At 32.5% G+C, this 23,779-nt stretch overlaps 2 protein-coding genes across 2 annotated transcripts; one reads left to right on the top strand and one right to left on the bottom strand.

Moving 5' to 3' along the window:
• Positions 1 to 7,406: 7,406 nt before the first annotated feature.
• Positions 7,407 to 23,745, bottom strand: LOC116427591 (cytochrome P450 4c3). The gene is made up of 8 exons (XM_031978114.2): positions 23,083 to 23,745; positions 17,211 to 17,408; positions 15,677 to 15,859; positions 10,863 to 10,932; positions 10,353 to 10,479; positions 10,018 to 10,251; positions 9,607 to 9,769; positions 7,407 to 9,336 (listed from the first exon to the last, which is right to left on the bottom strand). Exons 1-8 carry the CDS (start codon positions 23,267 to 23,269, stop codon positions 8,984 to 8,986), a joined length of 1,515 nt encoding a protein of 504 aa, XP_031833974.2. The 5' UTR covers positions 23,270 to 23,745; the 3' UTR covers positions 7,407 to 8,983.
• LOC143175155 (uncharacterized) lies at positions 11,425 to 14,279 on the top strand. Its single transcript, XM_076372743.1, has 4 exons — positions 11,425 to 11,682; positions 12,643 to 12,865; positions 13,549 to 13,639; positions 14,077 to 14,279. Exons 1-4 carry the CDS (start codon positions 11,425 to 11,427, stop codon positions 14,252 to 14,254), a joined length of 750 nt encoding a protein of 249 aa, XP_076228858.1. The 3' UTR covers positions 14,255 to 14,279.
• Positions 23,746 to 23,779: the final 34 nt, after the last annotated feature.

Raw genomic sequence — 23,779 nt, 5'->3', positions numbered from 1 at the left:
TTGTATTAGATGACATGCATTAACTTCACACTCGACGGATATTCGACCACGAAGTGTTTAGCTGGAAACTTGGAATAACGAAGTTAATTGCATCGGTCAGCGATGTGCTTTGTCATCTCGGAACTATCAGTTCGTAACTCAGAAACGAAAGTCCCAGATAGTTTGCGCACCTACGGCGATACAAGACACAAATGAAAAAAATTGAATTCACCTTGCGATGTGCTCACCGATTACTACATAACCGGTAAATACAACACTAAATCAATAGTTGTATAAGTCTTATTAAATTTTATAATAGTCTTACATAACTTTAATGATAGTCTTGGTAAAAAGATAAAAAGAGGAGGAATGATATATAAGTATACAACAAATGAAAATAGTAATGTTAATTTCAAAGGATAAAGGAATTTTTTATTTATGAGATAATGCTATAGTTATATAGGACGATATTAGTAAAAATAACAGTGTTAACTAAAAGATAAAAAAGGGAAGGAAATAATACATAAGTATACAACAAATGAAAAACAAAGATGTGAGAATAATGATCCTAATTTCCAAGAATAAAAAGATTCATTATTTATGAGATAATCCAATAGTTATATAAGCGAATAGTACTAAAAATACTAGTGTTAATTAAAATATAAAGGGGAGGAAATGATATATAAGTATACAACAAATGAAATACAAGAAAGTGAGGATAATGATCTTAACTTCCAATCGAATTAATAACATCGAATAGTTATGTAAGAGGATAGTATTAAAACTAATAGTGTTAATTAAAAGATAAAGGGGAAGCAATGATATATAAGTGGACAAGAAATGAAAATAAAAGTTAAGAAGATGATGTAAAAGCGAAGCTCAGACGAAACGAGTTCCCATCCACCCTAATATTTAGTCAAGGTTACGAAAGAATCGTGCGTCCCCCAAAATGGCCGAACCGAAGTCTCGAAAATCCGAATTTATGTTACCGTTAAGGATACTGGAATGCCTCCCTTATCGCGACCATTCGTTGATGGGACGCCGAACGGCGGGGGTTTCCAACACCTCTGTATGACATCTCGGGGGTAGCGATGCTCCCATTTACTGGCTTCCGTCAATCAAACCACAACTTACCTACCACCTTCGGCGCGGATTTCATGGGTTTCGTGCACGTCGGTTAACTTGATTTATAAGAGGAATAAATTGCGATCGGTGGATCCTCGTGTGTAATACCACACCTATTAATTAAGGCTTCCCCTCTCACCTCTGTAATGACGTTCCCATCGCACGTTCTACGCAAATGAAAAATCTTCTGATTAATCTATTTACTACTGTATGTATTCATTGCAATCGTGTCGATAATTATATTAAAATATGCGATGAATTCTTTGTAGAATGAATAATACTAAATAATAAACATTATAGGCAACTGATGATTTTATACAACGAAATGAAGATTAAGTATCGAAGAATGTGAACAGTAATTTAATTGAAGAATAGTTGGTCTGCTGATATATTTATTCAGTCGCGTTATTCTAATGAAATAAACTGAATATACACGAAAATAAATTATGTTCGGACTGGGGTAAATTGTTTTTTTCTAGCATTGAAGATTTTTAAGTTGTATCGGTTTAGAACAATCATTACAAACATTACAAATTATTCTATTTATCTATTTGCCTAAATAATTATATAAAAATTTACTGAAATAGAAACATATGATAGATATACATCAAAGTGTTCCTATAAAAGTATTGAAGAAATTTGGCAATGATCCTTAAAATGAAATAAACTGAATATGAACTAAAGTAAATTAAGTTCGAACTGAGTTAATTTTTTTTCTTCTAGCATTGAAAATTTCTAAGTTGTATCGATTTATAACAATCATTACAAATTATTCTATTTCTTCTAGCATTGAAAATTTCTAAGTTGTATCGATTTATATCAATTATAACAAATTATTCTATTTCTTCTAGCATTGAAAATTTCTAAGTTGCATTGATTTATATCAATCATTACAAATTATTCTATTTATTTATTTGTCCAAACAATCGTATGAAACTTTACCAAAATAAAGGCATATGACAGATATACATCGAAGTGTTCAAGTAAAAGTATTGAAGAGATTTGGCAGTGATCCCTAAAATGAAACTACTAGCCCATATTTAGATCTCCTTTAAGTGGTTGCGAGGGGTGTGACAAATCAGCAGCAAGCCGAACGGAAAGCGAGAAAATCGTCGGGATTCGATCGTGGTTGGCCCTCGTCCTCGAGCCTACTTCGCGGCCTCGAGACACCCTTACATTTCGTCGTCCTCGTAACGTCGACTCAGCAGTCGCACACGTCGACGATTTTTCGAAACTGAAGAATTCCACCTGGCCACCTTTCGGCCCGGCGAACAGCAGATCGTATCTCGACTGTCGACAAGCTGGTAGAGGGAAAGAGAGACATGGTTTGCGACCCTCTATCTTAAATAACGTAAGCAACTTGCCGCCTACGATGTACGTCGATCTTTTATCGGAATCTTTCTCTTTCGATCTTTCCTCTTCCTTTTCTTCGTCAAGAAAAATTCACTTGAGCACATTTACAATGATTTGTTGTTTCTTTTGTTCTTTCTTTTCTTTAAATTGTTTTAAGAGATTTAATGTTTAATATTTAATAATAAATATTGGTCATGTTTAATGTAATTGTACTGATAATGAATCTATGTTATGTTGTTATTCAAGTTTAATGATAACTTTGATATTTAATAATAAATATTGGTCATGTTTAATTTAATGATATTAACGATAAATCTGTATTGTATTAATATTAAACTTTAAGCGTAATTTTAATATTTAGCATCTAATAATGAGTATTGATAATAAACTTTGGTAATAGTCTTTTATATCCTTAACATTCAATATTAAACTGAATGATTGAACAATTCATATTTCAACAGAATATTAATTTGTTTAAATTCTTGTGAAACAGTATTTTGTTGTAATTGTGAATTGCAAATTCTGTCTTCATATTTGATTTGCTAATGAATTTATTATACTCGTTCAGCGGTATATTGACCGTCAAATGTCAATAATTAAGCGCGGCTCTCATTCTTTCGCTCTGTTAACTTACTTTGTTCACAGAAATACAGAGAACAGGTCAGTAGAATTAAGACACGAGAAATGGGATAGTGGCTTGCTAACTGGAACAGTGGCCTTGATCGTAAGATTATTTGTTTCGAATATAGCTCGCTCGTAACCTTAAAATTTACTCTCGTTGATCCATCATTTACGATTAAATGGAAATTACAGTACGCCGCCGAGGGATATTTAAAAATGATCTCTCGCTAGTAAAAAGTTCTTTACAATTCAAGATTTCCATTAATACTCACTTTCGAATGAATGAGAAGAAAGTAAATTTTTCATGCGCGTTCGGTCTGAAATCGCAATTTTCATTTCAAGCTTGCTTCGTCGTTCTTGGTAAAATTTCCAGTTGCATCTAGAATCAAGTAACAGAAATGAAAGAGAGAAGAACAATAAAAACTTTCGAAGCGCAAAGCTGGTTTTCATATCAACATTATAATCACTAGAGAAGTTTCTGCATGATTGCAATCTGTGATTTCTGAAGTTTACAATTGCCACCTGGAGACCAGTCGTCACTTTAGAAAATTTAGGGTGGCATTGGGAAAAGGATCCTCGGAATACCAATGAAATTCATAACACTCCGTTCTCTTTTCTTTTATTCATTAACATCCTTTGAAAAATCAAACTTAAACTTTAAATTCCTGCTAATCGTCATATAATTATTTATATTTCCATTTATTAGAAGGAATGCATAAATTCTAAAGAAGAGGCAACGAAAAAGAATAATACTCCTGTATGAATTAACAAACAGCTTCGCCATTTTATTTCTATTATTACTTTGTACTCGTACAAAAGTACATTTTCCTTTTAAAATGATTCCTGTAGGTGCATGTAATCACGCCAAACAATCAATCACTTTTCAAATGAAAAAATGATTTCCCAACGTACAAGTAACGTAATATTAACCTTTTGCACTCGGAAGTTTCTCACTAGAAATATTTAACTTTTTCTGACGAGGTAAAGACGATATTTTGTGAAATTAACTCAAAGAGAAATCACACGTGCATTGAGGAACAAATCTATTTTATTTCAATATTTCTCAAATTGATACATTATACACAGTATAATATTAACCCTTTGCACTCAACAATATTCTTCATTACAAACATTCATGATTTTCTGACGATTATTAACAATATTATTTACAACTTACATAAAGAAACATCTTGCATAAATTGTGAGGCAGAATTGTTTTATATCTGTTTCATGTGTTAATACCTTATTCAACATTTTATGTTGAATCTTTTATTTTATAATTTTGCTTCGTTCATTCAAGTGGCGACTGAGAGTCGCTTTTCAAATGCAAAGGGTTAAATATCAAATTTGATAGTTTTACTGCCTGAAATCAAATGATGGGAGTCACCCCTCAAGTGCAAAGGGTTAATATACCCTCACAATGTTCTCCATACAAACTTCAATCGTCTCACAGTAAGAAAACCTTTCCTCCCAATATGAATATCCTTTTACCTACTTAAAATCCCATAAGAAGTTACAGATTACAAAGAAAGTATATCAATACGTAGAAAACAGCTCCCTAATTGATCGCCTGGCGAGCATGTAATCTTGCATGTTCAGTTTATCGCCAAGGGAAGCTCAGGAAAGCGGGATACGGTTTGCACTTTGTCACGTATCGTAACTGATAATAATCTCTAAGTAGGTCCGCGGAGTAAGGTAGCTAGCTCAAGATTTATTCAGCGCTGTAATACAGCGTCCTAAGAACGAAATTGCTTGGCTCACAACTTTCCGTCGTAACGTCACCCCTTATATTGTCGCCCCCGGATATAATGGACTTCATTCCCTTTTTATATCGATATTTCACAGCTCGTAACGCGGACCCCGCGATATTTTTCCTTTCTTCACGCTGGCTGACCCGTGGAATGATCACTGCCTTGTATTTAGCTATTGCGACGATATGGCTTTGCCTTTCGTTTCTGAAATATCTGTTCATCCGTTTTGCATTGTCTTTAGCAGCGATGCGATAGGTTTCTCACTTCTGTTAACACATTGTATGCGAGAAACGTAAAAGTACTATTTCCATGTACCGTCAAATAGTATTAACCAGTTAACTGTGTTTGACGAGTATACACGTTATCTTAAAACTCTTAATGATGCTAACTTTTTCAACGATGGATTATTTATTTTTTGAGACAAACATGTAATTCCTCTTCGTCTCGCTGTAGTTTTTCGTTAGGATATATTTTAAGTGCATTTGGCCTGCATTTAATGAGTTCACGCTTCATTATTTGATTTTATTGCGCGCACAATGAAAGATTTTTCAAATTAAATTCCACACTTAACTGGTTAAATAAATACTTGTACAACTTCATTAACATTTTTGATAAAAGTAGATAGTTGATTCCTTTCGCAAATGATTGCAAGTATTTCTATTTGCAATGGAAACTCTCGGAAACATTCAATGATAAATAAATGAATTAAATGTAACTGATACAAATTGAAATGAACAAAATAACCCGCACGCAATCTGTTAACCGAACACTGCGTTATAGTAGGTACCCTTATAAAGCAGTTTAAATGTTGCTGAATAATAACCATGAAAGCGGAAGGATAATAGGTTGGCAAGCAAGTAATTTCGGTTTGCACAAATAGATAGCGTTATTCGTTTCGTTATTCTTCTGTCAATGAAATAATTGTTTGTTTTGAAATTTGGTAGTCGACACTTTTAGGTCACTATAGAAAGAAATTTCGTGTAATTTTGTTTACAAAAAAAATTAAGAATTAAGTTGAAAGAAACCAAGATTACTTTCTTGCCGATCCAAGCAAAGGAAGAAGAATCAGAATCCAAAAGGCGACGTCGGCGGGATTTAACGGGACATCTGTAAATTTGTATAACAAGGAATTTTTTAAACGCATTATAGAGGAGTGTACTGTACGCAAATGAGTACAGGATAAAATGAAGAGATGCTGTTAGTGGTACAGAGTGTGTTCGTTTTTTACGAATGCGTTAAGAATATTTCTATGGTTATCGATTTTTGTGGACTTTTATTTAGAAACTGGTGATGGAACGAAAATGGAATAAAAATGAGATGAAACTAAAAGTCTCATCATATTTCAATGGAAATAAATAATTGAATATTATTCCAGATTTTATTTTATAGAATTTTATAATATATGAAATATGAGATGCTATGGTTCCATGAAATTCACGATCGATTAACGATTATCGAAAACATATTCGCAAATGTTCGGTATAATAATTTTAATAATTGTAATAAATGTTACGTGATTGTAATTTTGAAGAACGTTTTATGTCATCGTGTAGTTTTTGCATAAAAATAATTATTATTAGGAAAATAACTACTAATAGATGGTATGCTGATAAATAATAATAATACTAAAGGTGCAGTAAGGATATTTGAATGAAGATATTTTTTCTATTGATTTATAATGATTTTAGTTTCATTTTCAACAAATTTCCTGCATATTCTTTCAAAGATTGGCATAGATTTATGTCAATTAAGACTTTCATTTTTCATCGCATCTAATCCTCTCTTCTCATTAACACTTCTCTGCTTGAAAATCACATTAAATATTACGAGAGGATTCAGAGATGGAATGACTGCGAGTCTGATCCACGTGGAAAAATAATTCAAATTCTATGTGTAAATTAATGTGTCACGCAAATATTTAAAATTTTTATTGTGGAAAGCCATAATCAAAATTGTAAATACTGTTGAATGATTGTGTGTAACAAATGCAATGATTATTATCGCGTCACATAACAAAATCGTATTGATACACTATTTTGATCATATATAGATTTAAATGTGTTTAAATTAGTTAAAACTAGACAGCTTTATAACAACTTAATTAATGAACTCTATTATCATTATTTATATAACATTAAGGATCTCCAAGTTAAATAGAAAAAACAATTCACAACAAGCAATATTAAGAAAAAATCATAATAAAAAGTATTATTTTCATTTTTTGTATAAAAAATATTATAATAACTGATTATGAAACTTCAAATATTATAATGAAGTAGTAATATCTACAATATTGCTTGTTCGTAATGTAACAACTCGATGTTTCCATGACATGATAAAATTACTTTCAACACCCTTCGATTCTTTATAAATCGTCAGTTGAGAAACTAATACCGGCTGAATTGAAAATCTGAAGCACCGACGAGAGATAACATAAACTGAACAAATAATGGAAATTTTTGTCACGAGTTCGGAGGTTACGCATCGACGATGATGTTTAATTTTTTTAATTTTAAACTTTTATAAGAAAATTTAGAAGTTTAGTTGGGGAAAGGTATAAAATACACACGAACAGAGTAAACTGTGGAAGATAGTTCTTTTTCGTTGTAGACAATCATTTCACTACACAATTATCTATAATATCGTGTATTAAATTTTCACTAATGAGACAATATGCTATAATACAATTAAAAAATAATAAGTCTGTACATAATATCGGGAACAACATATGTAATTGTTATCACTGTTTTAATCTTATTAAACTATTGATCCTAAAACTATTGATTCGCTTTAAATGAACATGACGAATAATTCGATTATTATTCTTATAAAACTTATGATGTTCCTAATTTCAAACCATCAAATGATATGCATAGAGTGTCAGCCTTTTAATACAATAATTATTACAAATCGGTTGCTAACAAGAATTAATTGTTATTAACTCAACGACACGTATCTTCGCTTCTCAGTTTTAAATAATTACATAATTAAGTAGAAATAAGCCTATTGTTACAGACGAAGTTACTTTGTAGGGAACTGCGTATTAAGATAAAGTAATAAACTGTAAGACTTGCGATTACCGACTGCTGATATCTGACGTCGTTGATCATTTACTCATTCATTGCGTGTAAATATATTTAACGACTGAGGCTAACTACTTACGGCATCACTTTCAGAAAAACAAAGTATATGAAGAAACAAAGGCAGACGTATACACTTGCATAGACATAAAGGTTGTTCGAGGCGTTACCTTCAATATATTCGTGTAATAAGTAAATAATTACTGCTCCATGAATTTCTATAGAAAAGAAACAATTTAAACTCTTTTAACACTAGAACTACCGAGCATTTAACACGATTAATATGTAATCCCTATAAAAATTGTAATAGTAGATTATTTTCAGTTTCTTCAGGTGTTCATTATAGTATTCAAACGAAACAACTTATTTTTAAGATCATTTCGAATATTCAATATTATAATATTTTCTTCAATCCAATAAACCTTCTAAACAACGATATTAGAAAAATGAAACTGAAACGAGTCATTGAATTCCTAAATATAATGTCGTAGTTTATAATTTCTAATAACAAGATCTATAGAATTAATCCTTTGCACTCGACAGTTTTTCACTATAAATACTTTAACAGTTGATGATGAAATAAAGACGACATTTTGTGAAATTAACTCGAAGAAAAATCACACGTACATCGAGGAACAAAGCTATTTTATATCAATATTTCCCAAATTGATGCATTATACGTGGTATAATATTAAATATCAAATTTTATAGTTTTACCGTATGAAATCAAGCGGTGAGTGAGAGTCACCTCTCGAATGCAAAGGGTTAATTTCATTTTCATTATGTAAAATATAGAATTACGGTCGCCACAAATATGTTCTAGTGTAGTTCTAGTGTTAAACTGTACTTGGTAATCGTAATGATAACCGTTTTGTTCGTTATTATTCAACTAGGACTTCCTCATCCAGTTACGCCAAAGATATCAAACGCAGATTGAATGAAACAAAATCGCGGTAATGTGCACGCACTTTGACCTCTGCATTCAGAAAACCAAAAGTCTCGACGAATGCCGTATCTGTGCGTTTCTATGGGTGCACATGAAAGACGTGGTTCGAGTGAGACACGTTAAACATTCTAAGCAACAGTTTTCTGTATTCTCGGAGTAATTTTCAGCCGCAGTCCGTTAGTGGTTTGTAGCACCAATTCGCTTGTGAAATGAAGCTGATCTTCGGAGTCCAATGCCTCCACATGGAACTCCCTTAATACTAATAAAACGATAGTTTTTACCATCATCGTAGCATATTTCCATCCTATGCAATTCCGTGAGCCTGCGCTGAAGGGGATGAAAGCGAAGGGAGGATATTTTGGCCCGTCGGGAAGAAATCGTTCCGGCTGGTATGCGTTAGGCTCCGAAAAAGATTGTGGATCGCGATGGAGAAGAAACAAGTTGATGAGCATAGTGGAGCCTACTGGGATATCGTTTCCACCTAGAAACAAACAAAGCAGTTCTATATACATAACAAATTTCTGTTACATTTTCTTGTGTAAATAAATTATTTTATGCTATATTTTTTGAGGTAAATAAATTATTTTATGCTATGTTTTCTTATGTAAATAAATTATGTTATGCTATATTTTATGTAAATAGTAAATTTTACTGGAAAACATATTCATGACACATGCATAAATGAATTACCAAGAAACTTCAATGAAAAATGCGAGACGTAATATGCTTTGATAAATGCATTGATATTTACACAGAGATATAGGGCTGCAGATTTGCCTCGCTATAAGTGGCACCGCTGGGTATAACCTCATAGTTTCTTTGACACACGCTCCCAACCATATTAATCTGTTTATTGCGTCAAGTGATGGTTCTTTTGTTCCGACTACGTTATAATACTCATCAAGAATCTTATCCTGCAATGATAAATATATTAATAAATTGATTGATTGGTTAAATCTTTCTTCAGTCAATTCAGTCTATTAATATTTAAATAATTTTTCACGAATTTCATAAATAATTTCATTAACTTAATATTACTATTTCTTTTAATAAATCTTCTATTTAAATTCCTTCTGAGAATTCATTGTTCAAATCCAATACACATGCTTCTATATTTTTAAACAGGCTTCAAAGTAATTTATACGATGCATGTTTATGTTACCTGATACTCCGGATAACGCCCCAATGCATAAAGGACCCAAGATACGCTGGTCGCTGTTGTATCGTGGCCAGCAAACATGAACGTATTCACCTCATCCTGAATGTCGTTATCAGTGAGCACTTTGCCATCTTCCGACACGTCTAACAGCAGATCTAATAAAGCCTGATATTTAGTAGACTTTTCGTCGACGTTTCCTTGCTGCATTTTCCTTTGGGCTTTTCTTTCTACAATTATCTATAAGTAAAAATGTCATGTGTATAATAATTACCCGTTACGTTATTTGCTGCTTCACTTGCATTTTATCGGAATAAATAGGAAGAAATGAAAATATTTACTTTATTAACAAATTTATGAATAATATGCAACGCATGCTGCTGCTGTTTCCCCCAAACTGTCAATTTGAAGATCGCCTCTAAAGCCAACCACACATTTAAAAATCTTCTTTGCGAAATTTCTGCCAGTCTGTGGAAGGAATAGGATATTAAAAATAAATCGTATTGCCTGTGTAATGAATATTTGTTTGTTTGAAATATTATTTCGTCTAACTAAAATATAAGATGGTTTGAATAAACATCTTTACTACTAAGTACTATTTATTTTCTACAGCAATTAATACGTTGAAAAACACATTTCTATATTTTTATATTATACATAATAATATACCTATATTATAGATAAATATTATTTCTATATTATAAATAGTGCTAGTTAATGTGGTGACATTCAGCTAGATGAACTTGCAATAATAACAATGCAATTTCATCAAATGATTTAATATTATATTTTTTTCAGTTCCAATATTTTGCTCTATGAAATCACGCAGCGTTCAACGTAAATACACTTACATATTCACAGCTTCCACGTATTCGTTGTTCAAATCTCTTTGCGCGTTGACACGGCATCCCATGGAGCTCTCTGCAATGAAATTTCTGATTTGAATAAAGTATAACGAAAACATTTGTAGAACGTTTGTAATGATATTTCGCAACACAATATTTTATTTCGTGTATAGTAACTTACAAGGGAACTAAATATAGTTTACAGTAATGTAGATTTTCAAATTATTATAAAAACAGAAACCAATGTTTCATATAACAATTTTTTAGTCTGAAGCATGTTATATCTATACATAGTTTATGAATTATTTACTAATGTCTTTGGAAAGAGTAACCTTTTTAAAAATTGGTTATGCTCATTATTCTTGATTATTTCCTCTATGTACAAAAATATATATTTTATGTCTAAACTCGTTTATACTCTTAGGAGGCAATGAAATACTTTCTACTTTTTTATGATTACAAAAAAAAAATTGTCATGTAAAATGACTGGTCAAATAAAATAGAAAAAAAGAAAATTCATATTATTTCGAGTTGAAAAATTCTTTGAGTAATAGGGATTCAATGATTAATGGCTAAATTATTGATCACTCAACATTGGGAATCAGACGAATCGGTAATTGCCACCGGTAAAACAGATTCAGTTAAACGAAAATTATCCTCGACTGTCAAACTCGTAGAGAAATCAAACGATAAGCCAACTTTAAAATATTGTCCAATTCAATCTTCGAAACACTCGTCGCAGAGAAGATCGCTGAACATGCAACCGAAAACTGCAAATGTGAAATTAATCAAAGACCACAAAGATATATTTGTAGAACCTAGTCACGTATGAATATAAATTCTGCTTCTATAATAGTTTACGTTAATTACTGATCATTTTGTTCGAATTTATAATTCCCTATGTTACTTTCTTTACAATACGTTTTCACATTTTCTTGCACTCCTTTTGAGACTACTTTTTTCCAGAGAAAAATTCACGAATTTCATTAACACGTTGAATGCCGCACGATTTCATAGTAAAAAATACTCGAAATGGAAAAAATATAATATTAAATCCTTTGATTGAATTGCATTGTTATTATTGCAGGTTCACCTAGCTGAACGTCACTACATTAGCTAACATTATTTATGATATAGAAATCTTTTCAAACAATCATGGTTTAAGTGAGTGAACTATAGTAATTCGATTTGGTTGAGGGTCACCGGTGACTCCCATGATATTCAACGTGTTAATGAATATTTGTGTTTCAGAAATTATTGTAGTTGTCATTTTCTTGGATATTAGTTTCCCTAACTTTCTTCAACACTAATTAACTCTGATAAAAAATATGCATATCATTTATCTTCCTTCTTATATTACTTAAATTTATGTCATATTTATAATATCATAGATTTATAATACTGAATAATATATAATATTTTTATAATTCATACACTGATAGCAGTGGCAGCTCGTATATAGGCACTGTGAAACTTCAGCACCCCGAATTTCCACTTAATATTATCGATAACATTTAATATAATGTGTCCTTTTTTCTTTAATTCTTTCTTTATACTCATATAATATATAATCCTTAACGTCAGTAGCCATCTTCAAGTTTATGAAAAAGATGTAAACATTTTAAAGCAAAGCCTAAACATTTTCTGGAGCAGCACCCCCACTATTCTTCGCTACGAGCCGTCACTGACTGATAACGTATAGTAATAATTTATAATCTGTAGTCTACTTTTTCCCGTGAAAAAATCTTTATGCAATCTTAAGACTGCTTGTTCATTTTTATATCAGGTGAAACTATCAGCACTGCTGTATGAAATAACCGAACGCACTAATCAATTGGCTCAACCACGTGTTCGTGCGGTCGACGAAAAGAAATTTCAAACGCGTTTGACTGCAGTGGAAATTCCGAAGGCTTCTCAGCGCGTCATTAAGCTCTCGCAACCTCGATTAACGTATCAACAACCCTCGAAACCGATTGGATACGTTTCACCTGGTGCCCTTCAAGCAGTTGGTTCGCATTTTGCTGTAAAGAAACCCTTATTAACCCCTTGTCCTACAATAACGAGTGAGACTCTTATACTTAAAAGGAAATATAGGCATGACATGTGGTTAGAATTTTTTTCTTTTTCCAATAAATTATTAATGACAAAGTAGCCGTATCGATCAGAGTTGAGAAAGAAATGATAGGCCAAGGGGTTGACGAGATCTCAAAATCGATATACTGTTCCCTACACTTTCTTCAAACGTAATGCAATAATTTCTCGGAATTTTTAATGATATTATATTGAAATAATTGAAAATTCCTCATTTTTACAAGCCTTAATCAGTAAATTGTATTACGGCATTAATAGTTAAAGGTAAATATATTCATATAACAATGATTCGTGTATTTTAAGAATTTCCTTATGTTTTACTCCATTTTTATGGAAGTTTGATATATTGATTGGTAAGATGTTCACGATGAAAATGAGCACAGGTGTATATAATGTTTGAATAATTTTAAATTACTGTATTAATCAAATAGAATACGTGTTACAGTTGTTGAAATCTGTTCAACTAATATGCATGTGCGAATAATAATGTACAGGAGTGAATGATTAAATGATAACTAGTAATAGTAAAATTCATTAATTCTGTATGACGATTAGTCAACATTTACAACTGAATAATTTGAAAGAGCAATGATTTTTATAGCTAGCCGGCGTATAATTGAGTTATCAAGACCAAAAAAGAAACGGAAGGTGAAGGTCAAGAGAAGGAAGAAGTTGTATGGGAGCAAATCACGGTAATTATGATAATTTTATGGAAGCAAATTTTATCACCATTAAATGAAAGGATGTGCAAGAAGTGTAACACTTATGTGGACATTGTATTAACTCCTTATCAGTAATAGAAATTCTGTTAGCAATCTTCAATCTGAAACTATAGAACCATGATATTTTAAAGTGCAAAACAATATTCATGTTCAACCATCAATTTCATTTTAATTGTGTCTTTCGATCATATATAAACTTAAAATTTGGGAAATTCATGAATTTTATTCTACAAAGGTTTCATTTAAAATTACTACTTATATCAAATGAATATTGATAGGCATTGCATATTTTTTTTTGCGTAGAAATGATATAAAGAAGGTTAAAAGTTTCACAAATATTTTACATACACATATAAACGGATTAAACAGATAACCGTCTTTTCCAAAAACAAATCGTATTACTATAGGTTCTACACGAAACATGCAAAGAAGAAGCAAAGTCACGAGAATGGAAGGAATTATCGGAGGACGAAGAGGAGAAAAATAACAAGAGAAAAACGTTGTCTACCGAAAACGTCAGATTCGGACAGAACTATCATCGTAGTCGACTTAAAGTCCAAAAATAAGTCAAAAAGTGTATCGTGAAAGATTAAGGAACATGTTGGAGTGAGCCATGCCTGTTAAGGTAAATGTGCTTACCAATAACTAACTAGTCAAGACTATATATAAATGTGTATTAGTATTAAATATCTGTATTAAATATTTGCATTAAGTATTAAATATTTTATAGTAAATATTTACATTAAATAATAAATATTATAATTTTTATTATTAATATTAATATCAGTTTAATATTGAACATTATAATAAATTAATATTAATGTTTAATATTAAACATGTATATAATCTTAACTAGTTCGTTAGCGATATAACATTTACCTGAACTGTATTTATAAATTGTAACAAGGTATCCACGCGAGTTCACAAGCCGATATCACTATATAAACAGTCTGTATTGTGTAATAGTACCGTATTGAATATGGAAATAAACATTTGTCTCTTTCTAAAGTTAAAATTAATTAATCGTCTATTAACGCATAATGTTTACGTATAAACTCTACATATCATTTGCATTAATTTGTTTTGTCTGTTGGAAGTTCATAAATAAAATGGCAATTTAGGTAATAGAAACAGGAAATAAAACGTAATACGGTTGTTAATGTATTGCAATGATTATGCCACGTTTGTGTAAACATATGCACTTGTAAATTCACATTGATTATTACTAGAGAGCTTTATGATTCACTACTGATTAGCGACGAAGACAAAATGGATAATGAATGAGATTACATAACACTTGTTAAGTCGTCAATGTAAATTCGTAATTGCAAACGCGTACTGGCATGATTTGTTCTTTCCAGCAGAACTAATGTGCAAACATGACCAGCATTTTTTTCCGAAGATTTATATAAGCTTCAATTGAACTTCTTCTAGTCCCATTATGTAGTTTTGAAGATATTCGAGCAAATCAGTTTCTACCCCCTCCCCTCCCCCACTTTAAGGGAAGTTTTCATCCCATCGATGTGTACGATAAAAAGAAATGCCTTTCTAACAAAGTTTGATGAAAATCGACGACTGTCATTTTCGTATATTCCTTTATCGGACTTCAGTGAAGCGGGTTTCTAAAAGCAAACTTTAAACTCTTACATTTTAACTCTTGACAGTCAAACAGTTCATTAAACTGAAGTTTAAAAAATGTCATTTTACATTTCTATTTATTTTGTTTGCTGTAGTTTGAAGAGTATTTCTATTTACTATTTTTACTGCAGTTTCAACAGTATTACCATTTTCTATGTTTGTTGTAGTTTGAACAGTATTTTTATTTATTACGTTTGCTGTAGCTTGAAGAGTATTTCTATATATTATGTTTACTGTAGTTTGAAGAATATTTCTATTTACTATGTTTGCTGTAGTTTGAACAATATTTCTATTTACGATATTTGCTGTAATTTGCACAGTATTTCTATTTATTATGTTTGCTGTAGTTTAAGAAGTGAGTGCACTTACCACATATTATATCTAAAGTTGCTCGTTTTGCGTATGGTATAATATCAAAAGGTTTGCCAATTTCTTGTTTTATACAGGATATCAATATTCTAGCTTCTTGGACCACTGTTTTGAAGTACGTTTCTAAGAGGCCACTGTGGAACGTAGTTGTCAATAATTTTCTTCGAGAGTGCCATTTCTCACCTAGAACATAATGCGATACATCGCAATATATCTTTCATAGATTATCTAATTCCTTAAATTCATAGTTATCATTTATAGACTTAACCGCTTAATTAAGAAACTCGATATTTAAATTAATCAAGCTTTCTATACAAGGATTTCATATTCACAATATTAATTATATAAACAGACAAATTTACAAACGTCAATTGTTAAATTTACGATATTTCTCTAAAGATTTGCAAAACGCCGAGAAGAGTGACTATCGATATAAATACACAATAGACTCGTGTCTAATTAATTAACAAAATCCTTAAAGTATCAGAAAACATGGAAACAGGTTCTCGTATTATACTAGATAAAAGATGACAATACCTCATTCCTTTCGACGCAATAGCAATGAGTCAAGCAGCGTTCAAACATGAATTTGAATAAAAACACTTTCCGTTTGCATACTTTTTCATTCACAAATTGCTACAAATCTTAGAAGTGATTCGTAATCATTCCGCAACGTTTTGTATTCAAGTTGCATTCGCGCACGATAATTTATACGTAAATACTGTAAACGTAGAAGCCAACACGGGCGGATAAATTAGTTGGATGAGCACAGTATGCGTCGTGCGTTATGCGCACAATTTAAAATTGATACAGATCGTTCAGGGCATCGAGGAATGTCGCGGCATTAGTGGAATATCTAAACGCTAGTCATTACCGTGACTATCGGCTTCTAGTTGATGCTAAAAAAATCCTGGTATGCTACGGACGAAAATAGTCAGCGGAAATAAATGACAGGCGAAAAAAAATGTCGAGCCAATTCTGTCCGGTTCTTGTGAGTATTTCTTTTTTTTTCTTCTTGTGTCTTTATCGGACAGGTAAAGCTCCGATTACGTTCCGTGATTTCTGTAATCCGATGCCGTTCAAATATTCGACTGACGTAAGGTAACTGTACTAATGACTAACCGGTTACGGTTATATAAATATTTAATATTTAATATTTAATATTTAATATTTAATATTTAATATTTAATAAAGTTAAAATATTTCAATATTCAATATTCAATATTAAATATTTCATTATAAAATATTTAGTATAAATATTGTTCTTATAGCGTTCACTGGTTAGTTACTGATGATTATTTTGTCTTGCGTCTTCTGTAAAACTAACACCAATGACTGCGTGACTTGGAAATTTACGAGTGACGACGATGTCAGAAATGAAATTCAAATGCAACAATGTTGTTCGTAAGTGCTTGTTATTCCTGTCGCGTGGGAAGCGTTTCAAGCACAAAATCATAAATCTCATGGAAAAAAATTAGCAATTGTAAGTAATCGGGGAAACAATAAAATTACACAGGTTGTTTTTTATACTCACCGGCGCTAGTCAGCAGGCCAGTGCCAAGCCAAGGTTGTAGATACTCGTATTCCAGACTTTTGTTAATGTGAACGCTGCTGGTCAATATTGGTTGGATCGATTCTATGCTGGAAATTGTGATGAAGGGACGCATGCCTACCCAAATAATGTACATGTTCCCCAACTCTTTTCCCCAATTGACCATCCTCCTGAACGCAACTGTAAAAGAAATGAATTCACATTACTTTCATAGAGAAGTGGAAATATGTAAAAGTGAAGTGAATACGCTTTGTACCTTATAATATTTCATAAGTATTTTGTTTTATAAAATTGATAAGCAGACTGGGCATATTTAGGAAAACTAAAATTTGTATAGTACTTGTAATTATTATAATAATGTTAATAATCGTTTCTGCGGCTTAAAAATAATATTATATAAAGATCATATTTGTTTCTTTATTTCTTTTAGAAGATTTTTGAAAATATAAGTGCATAAAAAATTGTAGTGTAAGAATGCAGACCCAGAAAATCTACATTGTATCAGTATTCTTTAACATATTAATATGAAAACATTGAGTGTATATATAATTTTTGTTGTACATTATTTGTTTTTTCTTAGGATAGATTAGTTTCAACCCCTTTGACATGATACTTTATTCAACAGCAAATAAGTCAAGTGGCTGCAATGTACCCTGGGATAAAAGCTTGTCTCGTGCCACGTTATATATAAGAGCAATAAGATCTAGATGAACGCTTTAAACTTATCACTTTTAGTTTTTCTCTGAAATTTTCTGTATAATTTTCTCTTAAAAGCCTAAAGAATAAAGTGATTGATTTACCTTTTATATTGAATTTTCCTATAGAATGTAATTCTTGTTCGAATTATTTAATTTCAACTTGTGACACTGAAGAAACTTTAGTCGTTGTAAAGACGATACCATAATGGTAATGTGAAGCATTTGCAATGCGAGTATAGTATTTATTAGTGCTTAGTGTAGTTCAGTGAAGTTGTTACGTATAGTCACGGAAGGATTAAAGCGTGATTACAGTCCAGTGTTCTCTCAATGGTAGTACAACTCAAGAGAATAGCCAGACTGCTCTGGGAGTAGCAAGTTTCGAACTTCGTCCTATTGGCACCGATCATAAGTTGCTAACAATTTTCAACAAAATTTCATTATGTATAATCCTTTGATGTTCCTGTTAAACGTTACATACTATTTCCTTCTTCCATAAAATCGTGTTATCAGATTTTTATTATTAAGTAAAAATTCAATGTCATCGACGTAAAAATGGATCTCTCTAAACTCGTGAACCCGAGGCGCAACAAGTGTCGGAAATGTCTATTTTTCTCCACTGAACGTTTCATATTTCTAAATTCTTTGATGATTTACTTAATTACAAACTTCATTGATCATAGATCTAAAAACTGAAATCATGCCAAATTAACATACTTATTTTCAATGTACTATATTCGATCAAAGAAATTTCATAACAATGTTTTTTACATATTTAGGTATTATATTTGTATAAACGTTATACTATTTCATACCTGCAATAACAATTTAGTGTAACGACGAAATTTACTGAATTTCAGTTTCAATTTACTGAATCAACGCGTTCTAATAATAAAATATTAAATAGCAACTGAAAATACTAACAAATATGTGAACATCCTATTGTCGAATGCAGACAATACAGAACAGTCGATCGTTTTTCCCAATAATTGTATCTGAACAATGACATTTAAATTTGTCTAGTTCGCAGGACGCATAAGAAACAGAACTTTCGAGCAATATTTTGTCCTTGAACAGAAACGAAGGTCACGAGTGTGATCGAACGCTATTAGGTATCTACAGTACCTCCACCCGAATGATAACGATCATTGACCCGTGGCAGCGTGCAAGAGCAGACCTTCCCCGGTCATAGCCAAAGGCAATAATCGTCATTACCGTGTCTCTAGGCTTCCTCGATTTCCGGAATGCGAATTGCTCCTTGTTAAACCGAGAAATTAAACCGTCGATAAAGATCAACGGGGGCCAAGGCGAAAAAGAAAGATGTCTCGTGTTGCAACTTTAAGGAACGAGGTGTGGCTGGTGACTGTTCGGACGTTGACCGGTAAAAATGTCAACCTGCATGTTTGCTGGCCGAAGTCATCCAACAATAAAAATTCAACGAAAACGAGCAGAGACTGTCTACCATACCTTGGGGATCAATATAATGCTTGACATTAACACTAAAACTACCGAGCAGTTAAATTGACTTTTTGACATATTTTTATAAAAATTCCAAGAGACTTCAATTGATTTACAATTCAGTTTGCGTATTGCTAAATCAGTTATTTTAATAATTTCTCGGAGAAACATCTGTTATCTTCTTAATAATTGCAAAAAGAAGACATCAGGAATGGGATATTTTGACCCGCCTGGTAGTTTTAGTGTTAATGTCAATATCCTTTAAACTGTAATAGATTTTAATAAATTCGATGGCATTCTGATATTACTTGTCTCATAATATTGCAATTTTTCATAATTTTAACCATTTCCGTAATTTTCATAATTTCACTAATTTTCATAATTTTAATAATTTTAATAGTTACAGTAACCCACATCGATTCTGAGTCACACAATAAATAATCACCTGACGCTCTCACGTTTTTCTCGACTTAATTTCAAATATTTATATAAATTACATTCTCGGACTCTATGTGCACAAAATAGGTCAAACAATAATTTCTTGCAACAGTGTCATTTCCTTAAGTACATAACAGCTTATTACTGATTTTACAAACTTAAATAAGTAACAATTGAAAATTCGAATTACATTTCGAAATTCGAATTCCTCAGAAAGTTCCTTGTCTTTAACACTAGGACTACCAAGCAGTCAATGTGACTATTCAAAATTTTTCCATAGAAACCCCAAGAGTGCATCTATCGAGATTTCGATCACTCAAAACTTAGTTTGCGTATTACTAAAACAATTTCTTTAGAAATTTCTTAAAGGAGGATCATTATTTCTTCAATAATTGTAAAAAATGAATTTAGGAATGGGTCATTTTGACCCATCTGGTGGTTCTAGTGTTAACATTCCGACTTTGTTCCGGTTGTTCCGCGCGAGATTAGACCAGCTCGACGAACAATAAGATTCTAATCTGGATCACGAGCCAACCGATGTTCCTCAAAATTCTCTTTTCGACGGTCAGCGTTCGCGTTTTTCAACATATACATGTGAAGTTTCATGGAATTATGTGCAATTATACGCTACAGTAACGTTATTCAGGACGCGAACGACCTCGACCCGCTTCTTCTTTCGTCTCGTTGCGCGCAAGAGACTAACGATTATCTTCAGTATTCAATATGACCGAGGTGGATAAATCTTTCTTTTTTCCCTCTTTCTCTCTCGCCCCTCCTGCCCCTCGAGCGATTCTTTCGCGCGTGCACTCGATCCACCGATTCACTTGCCTCCCATATTTAGAGCAGACAACATATTTCCAAAATACACACACACTTTATCTCGGACGATTAATGCCCGATTTGTTCATCGACTCTATTAATGTTTGCGATAATGAGTGCGTTCCGAAAAGGACTTTGACTTCTCACTTACGATACAATTAAATAATGTGTTTAGATATTTTATGAGTCTCCAATTTTCTTTTACGTAAATCGGTGTAGTGTTCAATAAATCTTTAAGGTTTGTGTAGAAGTGTGTAGATATAATATAATAAGTAAACAAGTACGTAAATATAGTATAATAAATAAATAAACAGGTACTCGGTAATGTTAATATTATGAATTTTATATTACATAAATAATATATAATATTGATATTAATATTAATTTTGAGATTCTACATTTCTACAATTCTTCAAAAAGGAATTTCATACTATGTGTAATAAACGTTTATTACAAAAGAAACAAGCACTATCCCTAAACTCAATTTCATTGAATATACTTTCTTTCAATTAATATACATATGCATACTATATTATGCGTTTATTTTAAATAATAAATTAAAAATTTACATAACATTATATGTTCACAGATTTCATTGTATCTGTACATGTGTTAATCGGACTATATACCAGGAAATTCTATAAGGAGAAATACGATAGGAATGTCATTCAATGCTTCTGCTTTTATGACCAGTATAATATAGATGCTAACACAGTTTTATTATCTCGCACGTGTTGGCAATATTTATTTAACTCGTTCATGCGAGTAGTCTTCCACTGAAAGTTTCTCACTTAATAGAATTAATAGATATTATATATTTACAATTAACGTATATACAGTTAATAGAACTTCCTCTGATTTCCTAGGAAAGATAAACATTTTCTCAAACTTGCTTAAATATTGTTTACCGAGAACCAGGAAATATTTATACAAAAACCTCCATATTTTCATTATAACTATCTGAAAAAGTATTTGTGCAGGATGTTATACACACTGATATTTATTTACAGTAAGATATTATCATTTGATTGGAATGTCTTTTTTTTCATTTGAAAAGCGTTCAGAGGAAAATGTATAAAATGTATTATCCAGGTATCGGGTGCATATGTATTACACGTGTGCAATCCGCAATTTAACTTTCACCGATATGTCATATTTACCAATATGCACCTCGTATATAGTAAATACGTGTACCTCGGTCGCAGAAAATACGACGCCGGGGCGTGCATCTGTATTCATTGTCAATATCGATACACCTCCTTGCACGGTTACTCTTTCCACGTTTTTCGATGAGAGGTTATCGGCGTATCGCGTCAAATTGAAAATAAAAGTATTCATACGGATATCAGTTTCAGGCGTGTTTGGATCTGACGAGATTCTGGACAACATCTCGCGCGCCAGTCACACGTTTTCAATGCAATTTTTGCACGTGTGGATAATATTTCAATGCAGCGCGCGAGATAAACTGCGGTTCGTTGATGATCCAATATACAGAAACTTCGAACTGATTTGTAATACACGAGAGATTTTGAAATGGCAGATTGGCGAATTTCTGGAAGCATTGAAATTCCAAAATTGAACAGATGATCGTTTTCCAGTGGAAACGTTAATTTAATCGCGTAAATTCAACGACTCCGTTTCATTTAGCTATTGATTCTTTAGAAATTCAATTTGTTAATTTCTCTGGCTAATTCTGTTGAAAACACTTTTATGTGACGTATAACACGCGCAACATGCATTTATAAGATAATTGATCGTGACGATTCGATTAAAGAATTCAATTTCATTTGTAAACATAGGATCTCTTAAGGCAAAAAACTTGATTTCTTACATAAGAGTAGACTTATGTAAGAAACCAGGTTATTACCACGCATTTACAATTCGTGCAATTAGATCCATTAATACGAATTGTTAATCGATGCGGTTGACAGTGTTTTGTTTTCTGATCGTGGGTGCATCATTGATACTATTAAAGTTATTACTTTAATTTTCTAACAAAAAGCATACCAAGCAATCATTTATATTTAAAGAATAAGTTGTTTCAAAGAAACACGCAATTTATGATATCATTAACACTAAAACTACCAAACGAGTCAAGATAATGCAATCCAAATATCTTCCTCCATAACCATTGAACAAATAAAGAATCTCTCCCAACAAATTATTAAATAAATTTACTCGCAAATATCCTAAAACATATCCCAAGTTCGAAATCAAAATCAAAACACCAATAAACTCACCGTCACAATTCGCAACAAGAGAACCTAAACTACTCGACTGTCAATATAAAACAACGATCTGACTGTTATAAAACACCAAAAAGAAATACCACGAAAGAACACGGTATCAGCAAAACATGTACAAGAATGATTCATTCAAACTTTTGCAAAAGTCAGCGATTCGTCCTCGTGTTCGTAGAGCCAGGGCCTGACATTTTTACTTACCTGCCGGGCTGCAGCACAACTGATGAGCATTCCCGATGATAGGAAACGCCGGAGGGTAAGGCATTTTCCGCAGGGCATACAGAAACTTCCCTCGTCGCACCGCCAGCAGCAGGATGATCGTCATCAGGCACATTGACAGGGTCAGCGTAACCCATGATCCACCCATAACGAAACTCATAGCGGACATCTTCGAACAATTTCCTCTACAAAAGCTTCTTGCGATCCGATCAACGTTTTCGCATATTTGCGTGAAAAATACCGATTCCTCCTTCTCAGTCAACGAATTCTAAAGGAAATTCGATTCTACTTTATTCATTAGAACGATCCTTTTCCTTTTTCGAGGAGGAATACTGAGAATGTCTTGTACACTCTGTTCAATCACCGATGAACTGATCAATTTCCTTGGCACTTCTGAGGTGTTTCGCCGGGTTCAATGGGATTTCTTTCGTTTCTCGGGCTGCAAGAGGCCGTGTCCTCGAAGATCGCGTCGAGAGGGTCGAGTTACCCCCTGAGGTCCGGCTCGGCGTACTAACTAGGTGTCCGCGGAGCGGCGGTCGCGGTGCGCCTCCGATGAAGTCCGAAGAAGTGGAGGAAAGAGGTTGCCCCGGTCGTGTGCAACGCGTGTCATGGAATGACTCCCTCGGTTATGCGTGCCCGTACGAAACAGTCTCCCTTATATACTACTGAATACTCTGTG

Source organism: Nomia melanderi, chromosome 1 (assembly GCF_051020985.1).
Source record: "Nomia melanderi isolate GNS246 chromosome 1, iyNomMela1, whole genome shotgun sequence".
Classification (NCBI taxonomy): domain Eukaryota; kingdom Metazoa; phylum Arthropoda; class Insecta; order Hymenoptera; family Halictidae; genus Nomia; species Nomia melanderi.
This window is presented reverse-complemented; position numbering and strand designations above follow the sequence as displayed.

Coding starts and splice junctions, on each gene's coding strand:
- LOC143175155 (XM_076372743.1), top strand. CDS start 11,425: ATGGCTAAATTATTGATCACTCAACATTGGGAATCAGACGAATCGGTA. Junction 11,683..12,642: donor TATTTGTAGAACCTAGTCAC/GTATGAATATAA, acceptor TTTTTATATCAG/GTGAAACTATCAGCACTGCT. Junction 12,866..13,548: donor TGGTGCCCTTCAAGCAGTTG/GTTCGCATTTTG, acceptor TGATTTTTATAG/CTAGCCGGCGTATAATTGAG.
- LOC116427591 (XM_031978114.2), bottom strand. CDS start 23,269: ATGTCCGCTATGAGTTTCGTTATGGGTGGATCATGGGTTACGCTGACC. Junction 17,409..23,082: donor GTTGTGCTGCAGCCCGGCAG/GTAAGTAAAAAT, acceptor TTTCTTTTACAG/TTGCGTTCAGGAGGATGGTC. Junction 10,252..10,352: donor TTCATAAATTTGTTAATAAA/GTAAATATTTTC, acceptor TTTTACTTATAG/ATAATTGTAGAAAGAAAAGC.